Raw genomic sequence first — 21863 nt, 5'->3', positions numbered from 1 at the left:
TAACAAACGGAGTTCCTGTTGACTGATTCACTGTTTAAATCATTCTACTGTATATTAGCATTACTGTATTATATATTTGCTGCTTATTATGGAGTCTGATCAGTGTCAATATCAATGAATGTGCACATAAATTCATTTATGGATACTGGATTTATAATTAAACAGCTCTCCACACCAAAATATTCTTCAATGCAGATATATATTTTTTTAATTTCTTAATTTTTCTTAAGTTTAATTTATATACATGTAAAAAAAATCATATAAAGTTATATATATTAAAAAAAAAAGGTTCACAAAACTCCACATTGAGGTTAATGCTATGTCAGTCCCCATAGGATTAACATTATGTGACGACATTAAATAACAACCTCAAATCTACGCTTCAGTAATTGGTTGAAACAGAAGAAGCCATCTGATTGGCTGCAGATAATTCCCTGTTGTAAAAAATAGATTTATGAATCAAGCAGTGAAGTGAAAATTGCTATTTTAAAATACATTTTGTATTTTTGAACTTTATTTTTTCTTAAAAAGTTTAGATTTTTACATTTATATACAATAACTTATATTTGTGTGCATTGAAAAATATTTTTTGTGGAGAGAATCATTTCTATAAAAATCCTGAAATACATCTGTGAACCTTTGTGTTATTCATGAATAGAGACACTCCTCTGACTCCACTCTTACTGTCTATAACATGGGGAAAATATTGTTTATTGTATTAAAAGCAGCATATTCCAGATGTTTGTATTAGATTTAATTTGACATGTTTTTTTTTACCAAAGTCTCTTCTCCTCTTCAGGAGGCACATTAAGAGTTTTGTGTCAGCAGAAAGCGAGGGATTATTGTCAGTGAAAAGATGTTTATCAGGTGAGACTGTGGAGCTCAGTCCACCTCCCACTGAGAGTCTGGAAGGTTTTACAGGTGAGCTCAGCCTCAGGGTGCTACGGAGTGAAGTTACTGTAAGTGTGCCGTCTCCAAAGAACAGGAGATGATTTGAAACATTTCAGCCGGTTGTCTGTTACGAGTAAGTTCAACGTTCTGAAAGATAATCGTTCATTATTTCAAAGTAACTGAACACAGAGTTGTTCTACATAGAGGAGTCTTCAGATTTCTACAGATCTGACAGTGTGGAGTTCTGAGTGTGCAACTGGAATAATTCAAAACTCCTGCAGGTTTAATTATGTGAGGGATAATGAACAGTGAGGTCATTATTGTGAAATTAATTACCCACTTACCAAAAAAATCAATACATTGTCACACATATTATTGCATTCAGACTATGTATTATAAAACTGAAAGTACAAAAAAATAGTGAAAAAGCATTAAATTGGACAAATTATATATTTATTTCCTTATACCTTGTTTTCCTTATCTTTACATTTTAAAATAGAATCACAATATTGAATTTTAAGTTTGTGTTGGTTTGGTCAGACTTCCTGCTTGACGCAATCACAAAATGTTAAAGTAGAAAAGTACAATTCTGACATGGAATTTGTTTATTATTTCATCATTTAGGCCAGAAAATCTTTTTTTCTTTCTTTTTTAATAAAGTCAAAATAGTATTTCAACATTTCAGCTTTATTCTCGACATTAAACCTTTAGTAAAACACATTTTTGAAAAATTAAAATATAAAAAATTATGAAAAATCATTAGTGACAATTGTTATTTTTATTTCCTTATTGTATCAGTTTAAACGTAATCACAAAATTAAAAGTTAAAAGCCTGTCATATGTAACTTTTGGTTGGTTTGGTTTGACCTGCTACATAAACGTATTTGAGTAAAAGAAGGTCGTCTTTATCATTTATCGTTTGGTTCCATTTTGTGATTGCTTCAATTTAAGGAAGGAAACTACAGTTCTGAGAGGAATTTATAATTGCAAAACAGAAAGAGAGAAAATTAGATTATTGATTTGCTAACTTTTTGTCAATCTATTTCAAATCTTCTTAACGTTGACTTTTGTTACGCTTGTTTTAAATTATTCCTGCACACTCCAGACTCCATAGAAGAACAGGAACCTCTCACAAAATAATTCTGGTCTTAACTCTGGCTTTATCGTCTTGTTTTTTTGAACCTTATAGAATAATTACTTTTTACTGCTGCAGTGACTGAGTTTGAATGAATGTCAGCAGTGTTACAGCAGGTTTATTGAAGCCAGATATCTCAAAGGGATCGTACTGTAAGTTGACTTTAGAGTTAAGGAACTGTTTTCCGATTGTCCTTCAAAAAACTCTGAATTTTGTTACACTGTGTTACACTTTACTTTCATTTACCATCCCTCTTTTTATGCACCTTATAGAATATTCACTGAACAAAAAAGATGCTTTTATTATGAATGCATCTGTCAGTCATTGACCCCCTGCCAGACACTTATCGTAGGGCTGAATGCCTGTTTGTGAACTGTCCTCCTTCAATGAGGCCAGAGAAGAAAAGCCATTATCTGCAGCAGCCATCTTTAAATCTACATTTGTCTCTGATTTTTTTTTAACAGCACTCAAAGTTCTTTAGCAGGGAACAGATTTGGGTGTACTGTAACAAAATCAGGCAGTTAATTTTGAGGTGTAAGGCATTTTGACATCAAAACATAACGTTCTAGCACTGTTGGTTCCTCTGTTCTATTTTGATGGATGCCTGTTACTTGTTATTAATATTTCCACTGAGTTCTGTATCATCCTGGAGATCATTAAAAGGAGAATTTGTACTGAAGAGAGTGAGTTGGATTTTTATTAATGCAGTGTGACTGTATAGACGGTCAAATGTATGGAAGCCCATTTCTGTCAAAGTGATGGACAAAAAGTCCTGTAACTCATGAAAAAAATTCTCAAAATATTGACTTAACATATCAAAATGAGAAAGTATTTTGAGTCAGTAATTTGAGAAAGTTATAGTCTTATTATAATGACTTGCAGGATCTATTTTTTTTTCTTCCTTTCCTTTTACGTTGGTCAGATTGATTACAAATTGGAATGACATGGTTGGGCGTCAGTTTTTGACCTCCTTGGCTTTCCATAGTTTCCCCTGGGTGGTGCAAATTAATGTGAGGATATAGTCACATGAGCTGAAAATGTTTCAACTTGAACTAAAAATCAGTATTAAGGGTGAAAATTTGTCTCGTGTTTTTTCTGAACACCCCTTCAAGACGGTGGAAAAACTACACGGTTGTTAAGTTTGACCAAACTTAACAAAAAATCTTAACTCAGGATACATTTAGCTGATTTTTCTGGAGCTTCAGTCACATCTCAGGGTCTTAGGTGGTGGACCTCTGGTTAAAAGAGTTATAGTTGGTTTCTGACACTGACATATGAAATGGTACTGCAGTAATGAACTGGCTATGAAGCAGTTGCCCATTTACACAGCTAGCAGACACAAAACAACATTAGTGTTCAACTATAGTTGTGTTTCTGATTGTTTTAGCTCAGTTTTGGTCTCCACCAACTCCTGATTTAAACATCTGGCTCTTCAGCCATTGAATGCTCCTCTCCTCACCAGCTAGTCATTACGTTTGTCTGTCTGCAGGTAGCGTATGCAGGGTTTATCAGAGCTTTTTTGATTCAAACAGCTGACTACTGCTGCTGGAGACCAGATTCCAGGCCAGAAAAGCAAAATAAATGTCTGAAGGGTGGCAAAAAAGCTTTTCAAAGTTGAGGGGTACAGGGCCAGGCGTGAGGGTGAAAAAAATGAGGAGAGAATTTTTAAATTTTGCTTTTTTTTAAAATTTAATTTAATTTTTTTAAATTAGAGAATAAAGTAGAGATGGTGTTTCAACATTTTGACCTTATTCTCAACATTTCAGCTTTATTCTCAAGATTTTGTCCTTATTCTCAGCTGTTTGGCTCTCAGCATTTCAACTCTATTTGTCTTTATTCCCGACTGTTCATCTTTACTCTCAACCTATCAATCATTTTTGAAATGCCAATAAACTGCCTGGCTGTAGGTGTGTTTTTCCCGCCAGATGACTGTTTCCAAGGTCACAAACTGACTACATTACAAAACAGACTCAATTTGATTTGATCCAAATGTTATATTTGTCAAGCTCAACACATTCTACAGCACGGAACCAACATCAGTACACCTGCATACTTCGATATTTATTTTCACATGAGAAAAGTCTTCGCTTCGAATGAGACTCCAGAATCAGTGACGAGCTTCATTTCTCTCGAGTCAGTCAAAATAAATTTTCCTCTTAAATCATTTATTTGCTTATGTACAAATCTATGAAGAGCAACATGAAAAAAAATAATCTGTAATTTCATGGAATCATAAATCTTGACAGAAGCCCTGGAGGGAACGACAGAGTGGACAGACATGAGGAAGAGTTTCCAGTAAGGCTACCAGAGCTTTCATCACTCTAAAAACTACACGGTCCCTTCAACCATCTTAAAGACTTGAACAGGAACTCTGTCCTGACTGGAGGACAGATTGTCGTGGAATGGTTACGTTGGCAGTAAAGGGCTCAGGAGAGTTGATCAGCGTTGTTCATTCACACATACCGACACAGAAAGTGTGTATTCTTTCATTCTAGTTGCTGATTGGCTGCAGACGTCAAAATCTGACCGAATCTTCATTTAAACTGTAGATTTAAACTTTTGATGCAATGTTATTTTTTCCCATTATGTCCCATAATTCCTTGCATGGTCCTTTTCATGTGACGTTTTTCTCTTTTAAACATTCTTAATATATTAACATTCATTCCTGTGTGGCCGTTATTTCAACATGACAGAAAAGTGGCAAAACCCTAAATTAAAACAAATAAAATCATCTTATAATACTGTTTAACATGGGAACTTTTTAAAATGTTCTAAAAGAACAAACGCCGTCTTTCCTGCACAGCGAGACAGCGTCAAAACTAAATCCAGACACAGGGCGGTACAGACAGTCTGGACGAGGTGGACCTGATGATGATGATGATGGCGACGATGTTGAAGATGTTTACAAGTTGCTGAACAGTTCGTTCCTCTTGCTCCAGTCCATGGGCGGGGCCTTCTTGGCGGCTCGTTTCTGATGGGCTCTCTCTTTGGCCTGAGCCAGTGACAAGCCCAGACCCAGATTGTCGGCCGATGCGGGGGCCGGGACAGAGGCCGGGACAGACTCCATCTGGAGACACACCGTCACAGACTGTAGGTTAGTCCTGTCCTTTCTCAACATCAGGATGTGAATCATTTCTAAACATCATCATCCTCCACGTCACATTTTGGTAATTCAGTGTTTTTTAAAGACACTTTTTTGAAATCGGAGCTTAAAGTTTATTTATACTTGGCAGCTATTTTTCAATTAATATTTATTTTTCAAACATTTCCTGTTTCCATTGTGAGAATTTACTGCTCTTCTTAGTCTTATTGGATATTTGTGTTATTGAATATTAGAGCTGTGACAATTAATCACATAGTTGCAAACTACTAGAAAAACTCAAAAAGTTGAAATACTGCATATTTATGAGAAAAAGCTCAGAAAAAGTCAAGATATTTCTCATGATATTCCAACTTTTTGTCTTATCTATACTGACAGTAGTATTTCTACTTTAATATTTCCACTTTATTCACAAAGTCTCCGAGATTTTGTGGCCTATGTTGTACTACAAAGAACTTGGGAACCAATGGGCCTCATGCAAGAACATTCTCCTGTTCTTATCTTAAATTTCTGTTACTTTTTTTTTTTCTACGTACGAACATGTCACGTCAGATTTAGCGAACACTCGTGATCCGCCTGTGAGTATTTGAGTAAAAGTTTCACAGATCCATAACAGACAGTCTGTCATTTTAACAGCGTCAGCAGTGGAATTAAAGGATTTCTTAAAGCAAAGAACAAGAAAAAGCGAGGGCAGTTAATATCGTGTCACCTGAGGGTCGGACTGTCACTGAAGTAAATAAGAGATCGTTCGATATGAAAGTGACCTTAAAAAAAAAAAAACACGTCTCGCCACTGCAAGGTCAACGGTGACCACAGCGGGAGGAGGGGTCAAAGTGAAGAGTCCATCACAGTGATGGAGGACAGAATAAGTGTCATAGCAGGTGATGTTGCACTGGGGTTATAATGATTATAACAGAGGATGTTCACCTGGACAGGGACTTCATAAACCTGCATAAGACATACATCCAACGAGCCTGACAGCAGGTAATAACACATCATTAACTTAATGATGACAGGCTTAAAATGCACTCAAACAGGATGATGTCAACAGTTTCCACAATGTCTTCAAACTAATGAAATATACAGTCAGTAGTAAAAGTTTGGATGCAGCAGACTGACTGTACATAACAGGTCTGGACCTCAACAAAGATGTTTGTACCTCTGAGAAAATTCAGAATGTGACCAGTTTTAGACACACCACTTAAGATCTGCAATAATCAGTTTAATGCAAATGTGTGTGTGGATCTGCACACACACTCCACCCTCTGCCTGTAGTTAATCATTATTCTGCTGCTCAGGACACTTTACTGAATAAACGTGTTGGTATCTGAGGACTTGAGGCCGTTTAAAGACAGCAACAGACAAATCCTTCTTCTGCTACATTTAAGGTGAAATGTAATGAACGTGTGTTTTTGCTCTCAGTACCTCTGGAGGGGGGGTGCTGGTGTTTGCTGCTGGCAGGGAGGCGTTGGACGAGGCGCTGGAGGACTTCCTCTCTACTGCTGCTGCTGTCTGCTGAACACAAAAACAACACAATGTTCAAACCGTTCAAAAGGATCAGTTCAGCCAAATCACAGAACAACATAACGTACCATCATACTGTTTGTTTGTTTGTTTGTTCAAGACAGAAGAAGGCATGGTTTCTATAATGTTGTCCAGCAGGGGGCAGCAGAGCCCTGCAGTCAGTAACCCCGCCGTGCAGCATGGGGGCCTCACAGCGCTGCACTTTAATCATATTGTCATCATGGCTCACTTATTAAAGCTGTGTGTGTCAGCACTGATCTGGGAGCAGCAGGATGAACTCTGGTTAGAATATTAACACTGTGCAGGACAGAAAACACAGTGCTGACGTCCAACACTGTGGAGGCGCTCTGTGTGACCTGCTGCCGCCCTGCAGACGCCGTGACTCACTTCATGTATGTATGAAAGTGGCATCCAATTCATCAGCAGCTGCTCTGCTAAAAATACACTCAGCCTCTAAGTGGCTTTAGACAAACGCTACAATACACTGCAGAACACATAAAGAGCCCGGGGTGATGTGTTATAACTGCTGCACGCGCGCGCGCACACGCACACACACACACACACACACACACACACACACACACACACACACACACACACACACACAGAGAAACCACAACAAGTGCAGTTTAATTCACACACACTCCTCTTGTAATGGACTTTCTACATCCATTAATGCAATAAAACCTCTTAAGATATCGACTCCATCAGTCCAGCAGAGTTTTGTGTGAATGGTTGGACCTGAGCTGCTATTTATTGCTCCTTTGATTTATTGATTTATTCTCTAAGACTGATCAGTCGACCAGTATTATCAGCTATTATTAGCTTTCACAGCTATATGAGTCTATATTGGTATTACTGTATATGTTGTCTGATAGGTGCGGATATGAAACCTTTTCCACCGAACATAATGCAGACTTTTATTTGTATTCTTTATTTTTTATGGGCAGCATTTTATGAGACAACTTCTACTGTTGACTTTGAAGAGCCCAACTGATACAAGATTTTTGGGGCCGATGCTGATACTGATAGTAAAAATTCAAAATATTGGCCAGTGACAAAGGATATTAGCCAATATTTTACTCCCTAATACTGACATCAGCCCCAGAAATCCAGTATCAGTCAGGCATCCCAAAATTCAGATATCAAAATATATTGGATACATATTGATATACTGATACATCCAGTATTCTCTGATATTGGTATCAGCCCCAACAATCCAGTATAAGTTGGACTCTACAAAATTCCAGTATTGATTTATATCCCATAGATATATATCAGATATATCAATAGAATTTTTGTTTTTTATGCCCTAATATTGGCATCTACATCAGCTCCCAAAATCTAGTATCAGCTGGGCTCTCCAACATTCTGATATTGATATAAAGAAATAAATTGATCCATCCATCCTGTCTCACATCCAGCAGCAGAGTGTTATGTAATATTACTGTGAATGAGTGATTGTTGTTGCAGCAGAAGAAGAAGAGAATCTGCCTGCATGTGACAGTATGTGAACAGCACTCGTTAGTCTCCTCATTAGCATAATCCCCAACTCGCCCTGAGAGTTAAAGCCACTTCAATCCCATGATCCTCTGGGCCACAGAAGAGAGAGAGAGAGAGAGAGAGAGAGAGAGAGAGAGAGAGAGAGAGAGAGAGAGAGAGAGAGAGAGAGAGAGAGAGAGAGACGCACTCTGGTGAGCTCTTGTTGCCATGGTGAGGGGTCAGCCACAATGTCACCAGAGGGGCCAATCCACTTTTCCCATGTTGTCAGTGAGTGAGTGTGTGTGTGTGTGTGTGTGTGTGTGTGTGTGTGTGTGTGTGTGTGTGTGTGTGTGTGTGTAGAGAGAGAGAGAGAGGAGGTGGGGAGTGTTTACTTTTGATAAAGTGGCCCTGCTGTGCCTGTGGAATGTCACCTCAACACGTGGAGTTAATACTGACAGCTAATTAAAGGAGTATTCAGCTGATTCTACACACGTCAACATCACACTTGTGTTGTGAAAACAGCTGGATAACGTCTTCTGTGGCTCTGGGGAGGCTGTGTCGAGCCCGATGATGTCATAGTGATGTCATCAGGCTTATCTCATGGCTTGGAGACGATACATTTACAACAGAAAACCTGTGTTACAAACTGGGAGCGCTGATTGTCAAAAACATTTACTAGGCAGGAAGAGGCTCATGAAAGACACCGCTGAGTTGCGTTATGGGAAGTGTAGTGGATTCAATGTTTTTGGATTCTGACCTCAACTAGAGCATCAAAGTCAGGATGTCCTGATATCTTGGAAGCTTTTTTAGCATGTTCCTCACAACACTCAAAGTTTTATCAAAGTGTCACTCTAAACTGATACAATGACTGGTTCATATGATTCAGTCATTATTATCTCTCTGTATGTGAAACAAATTTAAAAAGATGACAAGAACAGTGATAATATTTTCAGTACATAGCTCCATGACACAAGTGAAGGGGTTGTGAAGAGGTTTGTACACTGTCATGTAAAACTGTGAAGCACAGTTCATTTTACTCAAGAAATCTCAAATCAAATCTGCTCTTTTTTCCAGTATTTGATTAATATTTGAAGTACTGTGATACTGATTTAACATGTATCATCTCAGCACTAGTTTGCAGTAGAGAGCACTTTGAAGGGTTTTTCTAGAAAACAGTGTTAGAAATATTGAATACTACCACAGATGATCAGTATCAGCCTTCTGAAAACGTCTCTGTCAGACTCTGGATCTGTGTGCTGACTGTGTGTGTTACAGTGTAGTCCTGACAGGAAACAAATGAAGACTGAAAGCTTCACACAACACTGTCCAGAAGTCCTAATCTGATACCAGGAATGTCCAGAGAGGATCAGCAGCGCTTTTCCAGTTCACTATCTGTCAGTGTGTGTGTGTGTGTGTGTGTGTGTGTGTGTGTGTGTGTGTGTGTGTGCAGTGGTCCTCACCTCCTCCTCCGCTCTGTCTGACACTGGCTCAGGAAGAGGTCCTACAGAAGACATGAAGGACTCACTTTAATCATACATTTACTGCACAGTCAGTCAGAACTGTATTCCTCACCACCTTGTTCTCGATCTTTTTAACACTGTAATGATAAACATGCATTTGGACTGGACTGGTTCTGGACAGTTCATTCAAGTAGCAACTTTTACAAAGCCGAGTGGAGTTTGTGCAGCTCAGTGTTGTACCAGTGACGTGCTCCTCAGAGGGCTGGACGTTGCATCTCTTGAAGAATTCTTCAGTCTCGGCGTCGACCACCAGCAGCGTGGTTTCGTCTCCTCCTGCTTTGATGGCTGCCACCACCTCTGAGTGCTGCATGCTGATCACTGACACACCGTTCACCTGAGAGAGGAGACCAGAGACGGTTGTTTAATTTATATAACTCTTTGTTTTTAGTTTGTTTTCTAAGTTATTTGGTGCAAATGGATCAAAACATGATCAGGCTCAGCAGTCGTAAGACTTCAGCTTACTAAGGTGTCAGGAGACAGCTTGAATTGTCTTGTTTTGTCCAAAGCACAGATGTTCAACTTACACTCATTTAAACCAGAGAAAATATTTATTTTCAGTTTCTGAGCAGCTGACATGAAACCAAAGCAATGACCCAGGTTTGGCATAGATAATGTGTGATTTCCACTTGAGTCCTCATCATGAGACTAAACGAACAGAAATTACCTAAGATTTCTATTTTAGTGCCACAAATCTCCAAAAGCAGCGCTAACCCCCCCTGCTTAAGATTTCATTGATCCCTGAGAGAAAATCATTTTGCCGTCCTGAACAATGACTGTAGAGCAGATTACAGGTTAAGAAACCAGCTCAGAAGCACTTTGACTGGAACAAACAAGTGATCAAAGCAGCTCTCTGGTTGGTGGACATGCTAAGTAGCTGCTATGCTAACCTGGTGATTTACAGCTGCATATATGCTGATACCATACAGCTGTGATAGATCAATATTGGGGCAATAATAATGGCACTTTCAGTGGGCGTGCTCTGACAGGACTGTGCTGCAGCCTGTTTTGTGTCAGGTGGCTGAGACGATCTACTGAAACAATGTAAAAAACTTTTGTACCCATCGGTCTAAAAATATGCAGAATTAATCTTAAATTTGCAGAATGTATTTCTTTGATAGTCTTTCATTTATTTTGCAACCCAAAGAAAATCTACTGGATAAATATTGGACATAAACTGTCATTAACACAGAGGGTCACAGACAAAGTGTGATGATTTTTTTTAAGGTTGGAAAAACTGTAGTTACCAATCTCGTGGCTGTAGTGAAACCTAATGAACAGACTGACACCTGACAGAAGAGTAATGGTGCCAGTGACAGAATATGCCTGAAAATGTCATTATTATAGGGTGCGATAGACAAGCATACTCCCAGAGTTGGAACTAATAAAGAATCCGGGGAGATAAGCCACTGAGGAATTCCTGTGGGAGGACGATCCGAGAAGGGAATACCATCTCAGTCCCACCAGCTCCCACACTGGCTGTGAACACTGGGCAGGTGGTACAGTACTCTATATGTCTCCCTAATGACCCCTGTCAGACTGACTCCCTATCTGACCTCCACAGGGAATTTATTCATTTCCCAGCATTCTGGCTCCTTGCTGCTGCCCAAACGTTTTAAGCTTCTATCTGGAGGTGAATACAGTATAGTTGAAAAAAGAGCAGTGTTCACTGAACGTGTGCATATTTTTGGTGAACTCAAAGGATCAGTTTGCAATTAATGAGTGTGAACATGAGTGTTGTTCACTCCTGAGATAAAAGTGTTGATGGGATATAAAAACTTTGATCCTGAAGCCTCATGTTTCTCTATAATTCTGTGGTTTTGTATGAACTACACTGCAGGCTGGAGAAACACACATTATACACTCATCTCCAAACATCTGTATCTATAGAAGCACATTTCCGACAATATGATGTAAAAAAAAAGAAATATTGTAAGTCATTACAATCAGAAACTGTCAGAATAATGTCATGGAATCTCTGAATAATGATTATATTGATAATATTGAGATGGTATCTCAAAATAATGAGAACTCAATATTTTAAGATAGTAGAGACCGAGGGCAATTGTAACTTTTTTTTTTTTTTTTTTTAACTCGGACTATTTGAAATACTTGGTGCCCACTGGCAGTTGTTACAGCAGTTGAGGACAGTTGAAACGCTGAAAAAAGTCATCAGTCATATTAACCCACTGTCTTAAATAAAAGCACACCTAAAAGTCATCACATTATTGCTTAATATTGCTTAAGTTTTTTTTTCTTTGTATGTGGTTCAAATTCTTTTAGCTGTCGTCTGCATTCAAAGAAAAATCTATCTCTATTTTTTGCAGGGGATGCAGCTGCTACTCGAAGATTTTAATTATTATTAATATTATGAATACTGCACACCATTTAGTGTAGCATCATTATGTGGACTCCAGTGTCCCTGGTAGGGGGAGGTTCTATTTCAAATAAAATTAAAAAACATATATGTATGAAATGAAATTGAACTAGTTCCTTTTAATCTCTGTGAACTGAACTTCAAGCGTGTTCTTTTTAAGTGTGAAGTTGCACAACACTGGTTGTGTTGCTACTTCATTTCCATCACCCCCCCCCCCCGCGGTCTAATGTGTGAGGCCCTGCAGACTGCTGCTGCAGCCCACAGACACAGTAAGTAGATTAACTCTGACCCTGCAGTGTTCAACATGGTCTTCGCACACACAGCGAGGGAGAGCTGCTGATTACTGCTTCAAACACACACCGAAAAACGCTATTTACACAACACAACACACACACATATAGATGAACACACATGCACACACACACACAAACATAAACATCCACTCTCAATCAAATAACAACCTAATTCCTTGTGGGTTTTCAGTTTCCCGTTTGCCCACTGATGTAATAGGATTACAGCTGATACACACAAACAAAACAAAACAGACACACACACACACACAATACCAAGCCAAACTCACAGCAATCAGGTATCTGTGTGTGCATGTGACTTGAGTGTGTGTTGTTACAGTGTACCTGGATGATCTTGTCCTGTGGTCTGAGGCCTGCTCTCTGCGCTGGAGAGTCTTCGTCCACGGCTCTGATGAACTGGCCCGGTTTGTTCTTCTGACTGTGCAGGTTGAAGCCGTAGCCGCCGGCGCCCTTCTTCATGTGGCAGAGACGAGGCCTCAGCCCGCCTCTCTCCTCCTGCACACACACAAGACAGAATCAGCAAAAGGTGTAACCAGGAATAGTTTCCGGTGTCCGTCAGGGCATGAAATTCGCTCAGATTGGTGTCTGGTAATTTGTGTCACTCACCAACCAAAAGAAAAAGTTAATCTACTGAGGAGTTGGAAAATTTTGAACATTAGTTAGCCAAAAAAGGTAATTTTGCACCCAAGTCTCTCTTTAAAAAGTAACAATTTGATTGGATACGATTCAACTTTATTGCCACTGTACAGCTGTACTGAGACAACACAGTTCAACATTAACCAGAAGTGCAAAAAGTATCGAGTACAGAGCAGCGGACAAATGTCTTGTTGTAATACACCCATTCTTGAATAGGGACAAATCATGTCGTACCAAAAAAACTTTAAATTTTTTTCTACTGACACTCTAATTTCAAATTTTGGGGTGAATATTTAAAATTTTGAGGAATTACATGTGTGAATTATATGTAACCTTTTAAAATATTTTGGTCCGCTTCATTTTTTTTTTGAATTTCTAAACTTGCTCTGTGCGAGAAAACAACTTTGTCCCAGAGCAGAATTCACAGCTGCAAACCACTGAAAAATGTGTTAAAAGTCTACTGATAACACATGTAAAATGTGCTACATATATAATTAGGGTGGTGTATTGGCAATAATCTCATGATACATTATGTATCACAATACAGGGGCTACAATTCAATATACTGTGATAATGTTGATCTATTGCTAATTTTTAATCTACTTTTGTAAAACTGTCATAAAGAAAATCTGAGTAAAATATCTTCTACTATTTTTTAGGCACAAAAATGTACCTCTGCCATGAATCTGTGCGTGTATCATGATATCATGCTATACTAATACTCAGGCGTATCATTTTGTATTTACACCCTTTATTATCATCATCATCATCTTTGTTATAAAATACATTTTTACTTTAAATATTGGCTTTCCATCAGATTTTTATCAAAATATGATTTAATCAGGCATAAAAAGGGTTAGCTATACCCTAAGGACCCCTGTCTCACTTCCTGGTTTGAAAAAAAAGGTGGGAAAACTGCCCAAGCACTGGTAAACTTTATATTTTTCTACAAATTCATGAAATAATATTTCTATCAGATGTGTTCCAACAATAACATGTCAACTCTGTAGTCCTTTTAAAATCAAAGCTAAATAAGAATTATGGTTTAAAATGTGTATTTTGATTAACATTAACTCTGACCAACTTAAAAATAAAATAAACTGGCTGCTTACTACGACTAAGCTGTGAAATTTAAAAAAAAAGAAACATCTTGTCAACTCTGTCAGATTTTCCATCTGACGAAACTGACATCAATGCTGACAAAGGTGACATAACTGAATTAAATAAATAAATAAGAAGTCAGTACCAAGTCCAAGTCTGAACACCTACTGTCGCCCAGTGCTTTCTCATGGTGGGAACCTTTGGGTCTCTGTAAATAATATGATAGAGTAGAGTCTAGACCTGCTCATATGAAAAGTGTCCTGAGATTACTACTGTCATGATTTGGAGCTGTATAAATAAAATCAATTTGACTTGACCAGATGATGTAATTTAACATGACTGGGTATGTGGGGTATATATAAATATATATATGTGTATATATAGTGAGCAAATATGGAAATGTAACAACTACTGCTAATATATACTGAGCATTTTTTAGGACCTGTAAACCACTGTAGCACTTTGTTTTTGACACACCCAGAAATATAGCTGGTCTAAGAGTGGTAAATATGAAAGATGATAACGGTTACTATGAATCCCAGATACTTGTCACACTTCGATGGTTTCATAAAGTGAATCACAACAACAACAAACAGCGACGGCAGACAGAGTTCTCAATAACCACATGGCCATTTCTAATTAAATAAGGAATGTGACACATGCTGCGTAATAGCCGCTTTCAGCCAATGCAATTTAAGGACAATTTAGTGCAGTTAATCTTCCAGATGTGGCTTACATCAATCAATATTTGTTCTGAATTACAAAGGTATGTACGTCATGTAACTTCCCTATTTACATACTGAACGCATGGTGCTTATTTGGACAAACTACATGTTGAGTCAGACTTAAAAAAAAAAGAAACACGCATATGAGGTTATAAACGTCCATAAAGACAACAAAGTCTTTTGTTAAAACATGATTGATGTTGACCTCAGACAGATGTTCACACGCATATTAAGACAGATTATATATACAGTACAGTTAACTTCCTCTCCTGACCGAATGAAGCAGCAGATCTCTGCTCTCCTGCAGAGGATAATCCTGCTGTGGCCTACGCCTAGTTAACTGTCTAATCCCATGTGTGGTTAAAGGGCCTGTACATTTATTCAAACATTTAACACTATAATCACACGTGCAGGTAGAGCACTGCTGCATGGACACCAGGAGATGTCTAGTTTTTATGCATTACTCCCTGAAATGATTGCTGAATTGCTCCTGTTACAAAAAGGTCAGCTCCATTAAGGTGTGGTCATTTCACAAGACACAATTTTTGCCAGTGGCGTTGCTGCCAACTGTCCTTTGAACATGAACAATCAAGATCATTAGTCAGTTTCACAACTCTGTCCTTTATTTGATCATGAACATTTTATATGGTCCAGCCTGGGCTGGGATGTGGACATGTATGGAAGGCCGATTCTGACAAAGACAGAAAGACAGAAAGACAGAAAGAAAGAAAGAAAGAAAGAAAGAAAAAGAAAGAAAGAATTACAGCCTGACTGATATACTGGCTGATTGATATTGGCCCATCACAGCTATACTGGTCTATACTGGCATCAACGTATGTCATCTTTTATGTGCTGATGTAAAAACTTCTTTTTTAATAAAACATAACTCACATTGGTTTAATTTGTTTTTTTTACAGGCAGTATTTTATATATATGTTTGATCATTTTTCTTAATTCATGTTTAATCTACAGTATACATGTATTTTACTTAATACTTTTGTACAATAATATTTATTGTTAAACTCAAAAAAAATCATACCATTATAATATAATGCACACATAAATAAACACAGATATGGTTTTATTTATGTGTCTACTCTACATTATATTCTGTATAAAGAATACTGGAAGATATATTGAGAATTGTTTTACTCTCTAATATTGGTAACAGCCCCAAAAATCCAGTATCTAATGGAAATCTAATCTAATGAAAAGTTTGGGTATGCAAAAATATATAATATGTATTCTAAGTCACGATTTGGAGATACTACATCTTCATTATGAGATAATGAGTCAGAACTTAAAATCAGAGTTAACCCAACTTGTAATTTTGACTTTGGAAGTCAAAATCATTTTGATTGACTATCTTGTCATTTTTATTTAAAAATTCTAACTTTCAAATTATTATCATAATTTTGATGTGCTTGACTTTTTGTGTGTGGACATCATGTGGGAATTTGCTGTGTGTCCACCAGTAGAGATTTGGAAATACTAGAAGCACTTTAATTTTCTAATTTTATGCAAACAACAGATTCATTATTTAATAAAGGACGTTTTTTCAAGTTGTCATTGTCTTTGTTTTTAAGATCAAGATAAATATAATATCATGGACTTTTTATTTTGGCATTATCATACCTTTAGTTTTTAGTATTGTTACATCCCCAGATATTACCTAATTTATCAGCCCTGAAATGGGACACTGCTGAGATTTAGATGCACGGATGCCAGTATGCAGATAATTTGTGGCCGAGTCCGTACATGTGAGAAAACTGCCTCTAAACCTTTTAACAGCCAACACGTGCGTCTGCATGAGGCAGTCACAGTAGTAAACACCTGTGGATCTGATAACAAAATGCTCCCCACCCACCTGTTGTACTTCCATCACCTAATAAAACCACAGATATCTATCTAACATCCTCAGCTATCAGCGGCTATCTGTAAATGAGTCCCTGCCAAGCGTCCATTTAAGATGAACCGGTGCAGTCTCAGCATTCCCTGGAGACAGACACACCCTCTCAGCCACAGGCAAAGTGGATTATGCATTGATCCACAGGGTTTATATGAAATCAGCATGGTTGATGATTGCTGAGATATTCTGAGTGAGTCACTGTGATCTTCAGGTGAGGTGATAGTCAGGTTGAACCTTTGGATGGAATCACACATTTATGACAAAGCCTGCATAACCAGTGGTTGTTAATGAAGGTGATAAGGATGATTTAACAGGTGAGGTGCAAAGTACACAGCTGGAACACTCTACAATTATCTCACTTTGGCCTTCAAGGCAGAGCCTCCTGTCAGGCAACACAGGTTCCACCCTCACATAGCTCCAAAGTTGGGGAGCAATACTGCCTTAAAGCTGCACTAATTCAGATTTTGATATAATCAGTCTGTCAAATGACTACATGCAAGTGAAAGGTGAAGAACTTCTCATCCGACTCTGTGGTTCCCTTCAGCTCTTCAGTGTTAGTGCCGTCTTTAATCTCATTGTTTTGGTATTACAGCTCACAACTTGTATGCTTTTGTTCACTGTTACTGCTCTCATCAAACTAATTTCTGGTAGTAGGATTAAAAAAAGCTCTGATAAGACAGACATGATAGGGACTAGGTGGCGAACATAGAGGAATATTTAGTTAAAAAGCCAGACATTTCACTCAGGAGTCAGTGGAGAACAAAAGAGAGCACAAGGTCAGCAAGAACAACTTCACAAACTTCATTAACTATGTTTATATGCACAAATTATCACATTTTTGCCCTTACTCCAAAAAATATTCCTACTGAGCTGTTTACATGGCTAATGAAAATGAATATTCCACTAACATTCCCACTAACAAGCAGCCGTGTATACTCCATTAACATAATGACAGACCACATACATCCTACAGCTGCGTCTTTCAGAGGAATATAATATAATACTCAAGTCTTTCATAATATTTTAAAGTAGATGTGTTTCTCCTTCAACCAGGAATCTTTGCTCTTCTTTTGTCTACACTGCTGGCCTGAAAAGGTGAATAATACCAATAATGCACTAAACTGCTGGCTTTAATCAGTTTGCAGAAGCATTTAAAGGAAAGGATAAAGGAAAGGCTTTAATTAGTGTGAATGGGATTTGAATAAACCTCATAATGTATTTAAGATATGGAACATAAGATTTGAATTCAGTTTCTGTCTTAAAGTAAGAATGAGCAGGAAAAAGTTGAAAATAGTATCAATAGCTGAGAAAGGGGACAGAGTGTAAGCACAGTGCTGAACTGAACTGCTTCACTAATGGCTGAGAGCGTTGGCTTCAATTTACATGATTAATGAAGTTTTTTTTAAAAATCTGACAATTATGATAAATGAAGAATCTCCAGAAAGAAAATCAGACGGACGCTCACATCATTACACTAGAGGCTGAAGCACTGCATGGATTTATCTGTACTATACTGGAGTTTGTTTTTACTTTTAACTCTCTACATTTTAACTTAATACCTGTACTTGCTTCTCCTTACATTTTAAAAACAGGATTGTTATTTTAGTCTCATGGCTTTTTAGAGGAATTCATTATTTTTATTCTGCATCATTGTGCAATGACTTCCCAAAACCAAGACAGAACAGATAGAAAAGATGATTTCTTGTGTATCCATCAGTGCATATCATGCACGAGACACAATGAGATAAAAACTGTAAACGATGTTGTAAGAAGAAAACGACTTCAGACAAAAAACAACATAATGATTAAACAGGTGTAATACTGGATAATGGCATAAAAGATATAACAAGACTTAAGACAAAACAACACAACCAGATGAAAAAGATGTTACAAGTTATGTAACAAAACAGACGTAGCAAGATGAAACAGACAAGAGAGGGATACTCGACCACAGAGAAAAGGTGAGGTTCAGTTAGCTTTGCACAGAAACAGCTGGTAGAAATGCTGTTAAGGAGGAGAAACAGGGTGTTCAGACCTTGGATGATGACTAACACTTTGTTTAATGTATACTAGCTCAGTAGACAACATGGTTACTGATAGGCATTTGAACCAGTCATGTAAGGTCAACAAGCTCCATATAATCCAGTTACTGCACCACAGGGGAGCAGAGAATCTGCCTGTGGCACAGGAGGTGGCCGGAGATAGACTGACACCTCTCTGTCTTTGTCTCTCTGCCAATACCATCTGAAGAAGACCCTGAGAGCATGAGGCAGAGACACACACACACACACACACACACACACACACACACACACACACACACACACACACACACACACACACACACACACACACACACACACACACACACACACACACACACACACACACACACACACACAGGCATGTCCTTTGTCTAACATCTCCATAAATCTCTCTACATATCACCGGCATCACAGCACGTGCATTTCAAGTGACATTTGAGCACTACTTTGTGATTTTCCAGGTTTTTCCTGAGGTCAAATTCAAGCACTTTCAAGGTGCATTTTTAGGCTTTTCCATCACCTTATAGCGATGGTAAATGGCATATTTATATACAGACACATACTCAAAATGCATAAACCAATCCTACAGAAGAGAGACAAATTAAAGGAAACCACAACTAAGTTTCATGTTTCAAAATGTGACACCTGTCTGTAAGTAGACTTGGCTTTCTATTAGAGTCGCAACAATGAATCAGTTAATTGCTTATAAGTCAATCATTAAATTAATCGCCAAATATTTTGATAATTTATTAGTCAATCAAGTCAAAATTGTCTGATTTGAGCTTATAAATGTGATTTTTTTTCTGGTTTATTGACTCCTCTCTGACAGTAAACTGAATATTCTTGAATTGTGGACAAAAGAATATATTTGAGGGCGTCATCTTGGACTTTGGAAAACACTGAATGACATTTTTCAGAATTTTCTGACATTTTACAGAACACACAACTAAGTGACTGATTGAGAATATGGCCGACAGATAAATCAACAATGAAAATAATCGTTGCAGGAAAGAGATGAAAAGTGAATAGATTGTGACAGGATTAATTAATCGCTTTGGTTCAAGCAGTTTCAAGCACTTTATCCAAAATCCAAGCACTTTTCAAACTTGGAAAAAACGACATTAAAATTCAAACAATTTCAAGGATTTCTAGCGCCCGTAAGAGACCTGCTTTTTGATCTTTCACTTCATGCACAGGAAAACCACAGTATCAGCAGCACGGCGCTCAGCAACAACAGTGCAGTGACAGCAAATGCTGTATGATAATAACTCCTCTGGGTGAAGTCCAGCACAGAGTCTCTGTAACATGCCAGCATTTTACAATGTTTATGTAAATTTGATGAAAATGCAGCTTCTAATTAATTTGTATATGGACAAACAAAACGGGCATTTTAATGGGACGTGATCCTGCTGTTGACGTGGGGAGAGAGAGCCGACTCCACTGACAGGTCCTCTCTCTTCTTGTTTTCATGTATACAGGGATGACAGAGCCACATCACACATGATGTCTGGAGGACAGCGGGGACTGGATACCCGTCTTCTGTAACTTTCTTGGATTAGCTGGTGAATCAGAACAGCCAAGGTGCATTTTTAAATATATATGTGCAATAACTTTGTTGAACTAAAAAACACAATGCTGCTGGTACCTGACTTTTCCTAAAAGTGTCTGTATGTTAATGTAACTGTAATTACTGTAAACATTATATTTTTGGATTAAGGTGCTGTGTAATTTTGTGTATCTTAATAAGCAGCACAGTGTACTGGGTACTTTATTATTTCATTGTCATTTATAGTACTTTGGATATTGTTTCATTTGTATGTTTTCATGCGCAGTGTTTACAGAGATTCATCCCTTGGTTATGAGCTACCTGGTTCCTACCTGCCTTTGTTTTGGGGACAGGTAATGAGTGTGACACAGGAGAGTTAATGTTGGGATGTGTTTGTAGTGTCTTGCCATTTTGGTGAACATAACAACAACATGTGTCCCACTTATTACCCACAGCCCAGAACTGGAGAATGCCAACAACCAAGAAAAGAGGGTTACATTCATTTAAAATGTTTTTTTTAATATATAATCTACACAAAAGGCAAAGAAAATCTGATCATTGTTATTCATTTTGGCCGTAGGCGGTCATATTGACTACACAGAAATTGCAGCTGTTATATTGTTACATTTTGCACAGTTGGAGCTGCAGCATCTTGGTTGCTTAGCAACTATCATTGTCTCTGTCAATAAAACTTCACAAGTGGTCTCAATTTCCAATTTCATGGCATTAATATGAAAATAATTAATTAATAAGGCGCAACTAAAAATAAAGTAGGGAAGACCAGGGATGGTTGTAACACCATTTGTCTCGGCACCTATAACTCACTGAGTGTTGCTATGATTATTTTTTGTGATGTTTTAGGTGGAGATTTGTTGTTATTAATATTATTAAATAACATGTTTATAATCTTATAAAATACATTGGACTGTTACTCGCTCTGAGAAATGCTAGATGAATCTAAAATTTGAATCGGATCACTGATGGTTATTATCCTACAGAAAAATACTGCTGTCTATATGCAATCATTACTTACTTAATTGTTACTTCCCACTACGGCATATGCTTAAAACAAACAAAGAACAACAACAACAGTGGCAGGCTAAACCTGCCATTTTCCATCCAGCCATCGTTTGAAATGTGCCATTTTCAAGCTTTCCTCTGCAAGAAGGTTAAAGGTCAACTACAGAGCTGCAGGCTGCTGGGGATTCAGCATAACAGACGCACAACATGCAGTTTGTGTAGCAGAGAGCTGGGTGCAGGCTCGGTGGATGGCACTTTGTACAGAGACATAACATCTGCCACAAACAGCCACAGTGTGAAGGGTAGCAGGCAGCGATTACAAGCATTCTCTAAGCTCGTTATATATCAAAGGTTAATGGTTTTACAGCTGGCTTTAGTTAAACATCAGACCCTGTCATCCAACCTAGTGTCTCATAAAGAGAGCTGACTTGTTGGGAGGACCTTGAACTGAGAATGAAACCCTGAGCCGTGTGCGATGTGAAACCTTTACGACTGCACAGAGAGAGAGAGAGAGAGAGAGAGAGAAAAAAAACCTACATCCCAA

The 21863-nt window shown here is 37.9% G+C and overlaps 1 protein-coding gene across 3 annotated transcripts in view; it reads right to left on the bottom strand.

Annotated features, from left to right (window-relative positions):
• Positions 1-4871: 4871 nt before the first annotated feature.
• Positions 4872-21863, bottom strand: part of nherf1a (NHERF family PDZ scaffold protein 1a) — a 29536-nt gene continuing 12544 nt past the window's right edge. Inside the window, exons 2-6 of one of the 3 annotated variants that reach the window (XM_084741087.1) lie at positions 12662-12832; positions 9833-9986; positions 9593-9633; positions 6552-6641; positions 4872-5093 (exon numbers count right to left, since the gene is read on the bottom strand). In XM_084741087.1, the coding sequence (XP_084597213.1) occupies positions 4929-5093; positions 6552-6641; positions 9593-9633; positions 9833-9986; positions 12662-12832 (621 nt within the window). In that variant the 3' untranslated portion in view covers positions 4872-4928. Of the gene's footprint in view, positions 5094-6470; positions 6642-9592; positions 9634-9832; positions 9987-12661; positions 12833-21863 lie in introns of those variants that run through there. The other 2 variants (XM_084741088.1, XM_084741086.1) reach the window with 2 other exon arrangements.

This window comes from Lutjanus erythropterus, chromosome 17 (genome assembly GCF_056507025.1).
Source record: "Lutjanus erythropterus isolate fLutEry1 chromosome 17, fLutEry1.hap2, whole genome shotgun sequence".
Lineage (NCBI taxonomy): Eukaryota > Metazoa > Chordata > Actinopteri > Lutjaniformes > Lutjanidae > Lutjanus > Lutjanus erythropterus.
Note: the sequence above shows the minus strand (reverse complement) of the source record. Positions and strands in the feature narration are given on the sequence as shown.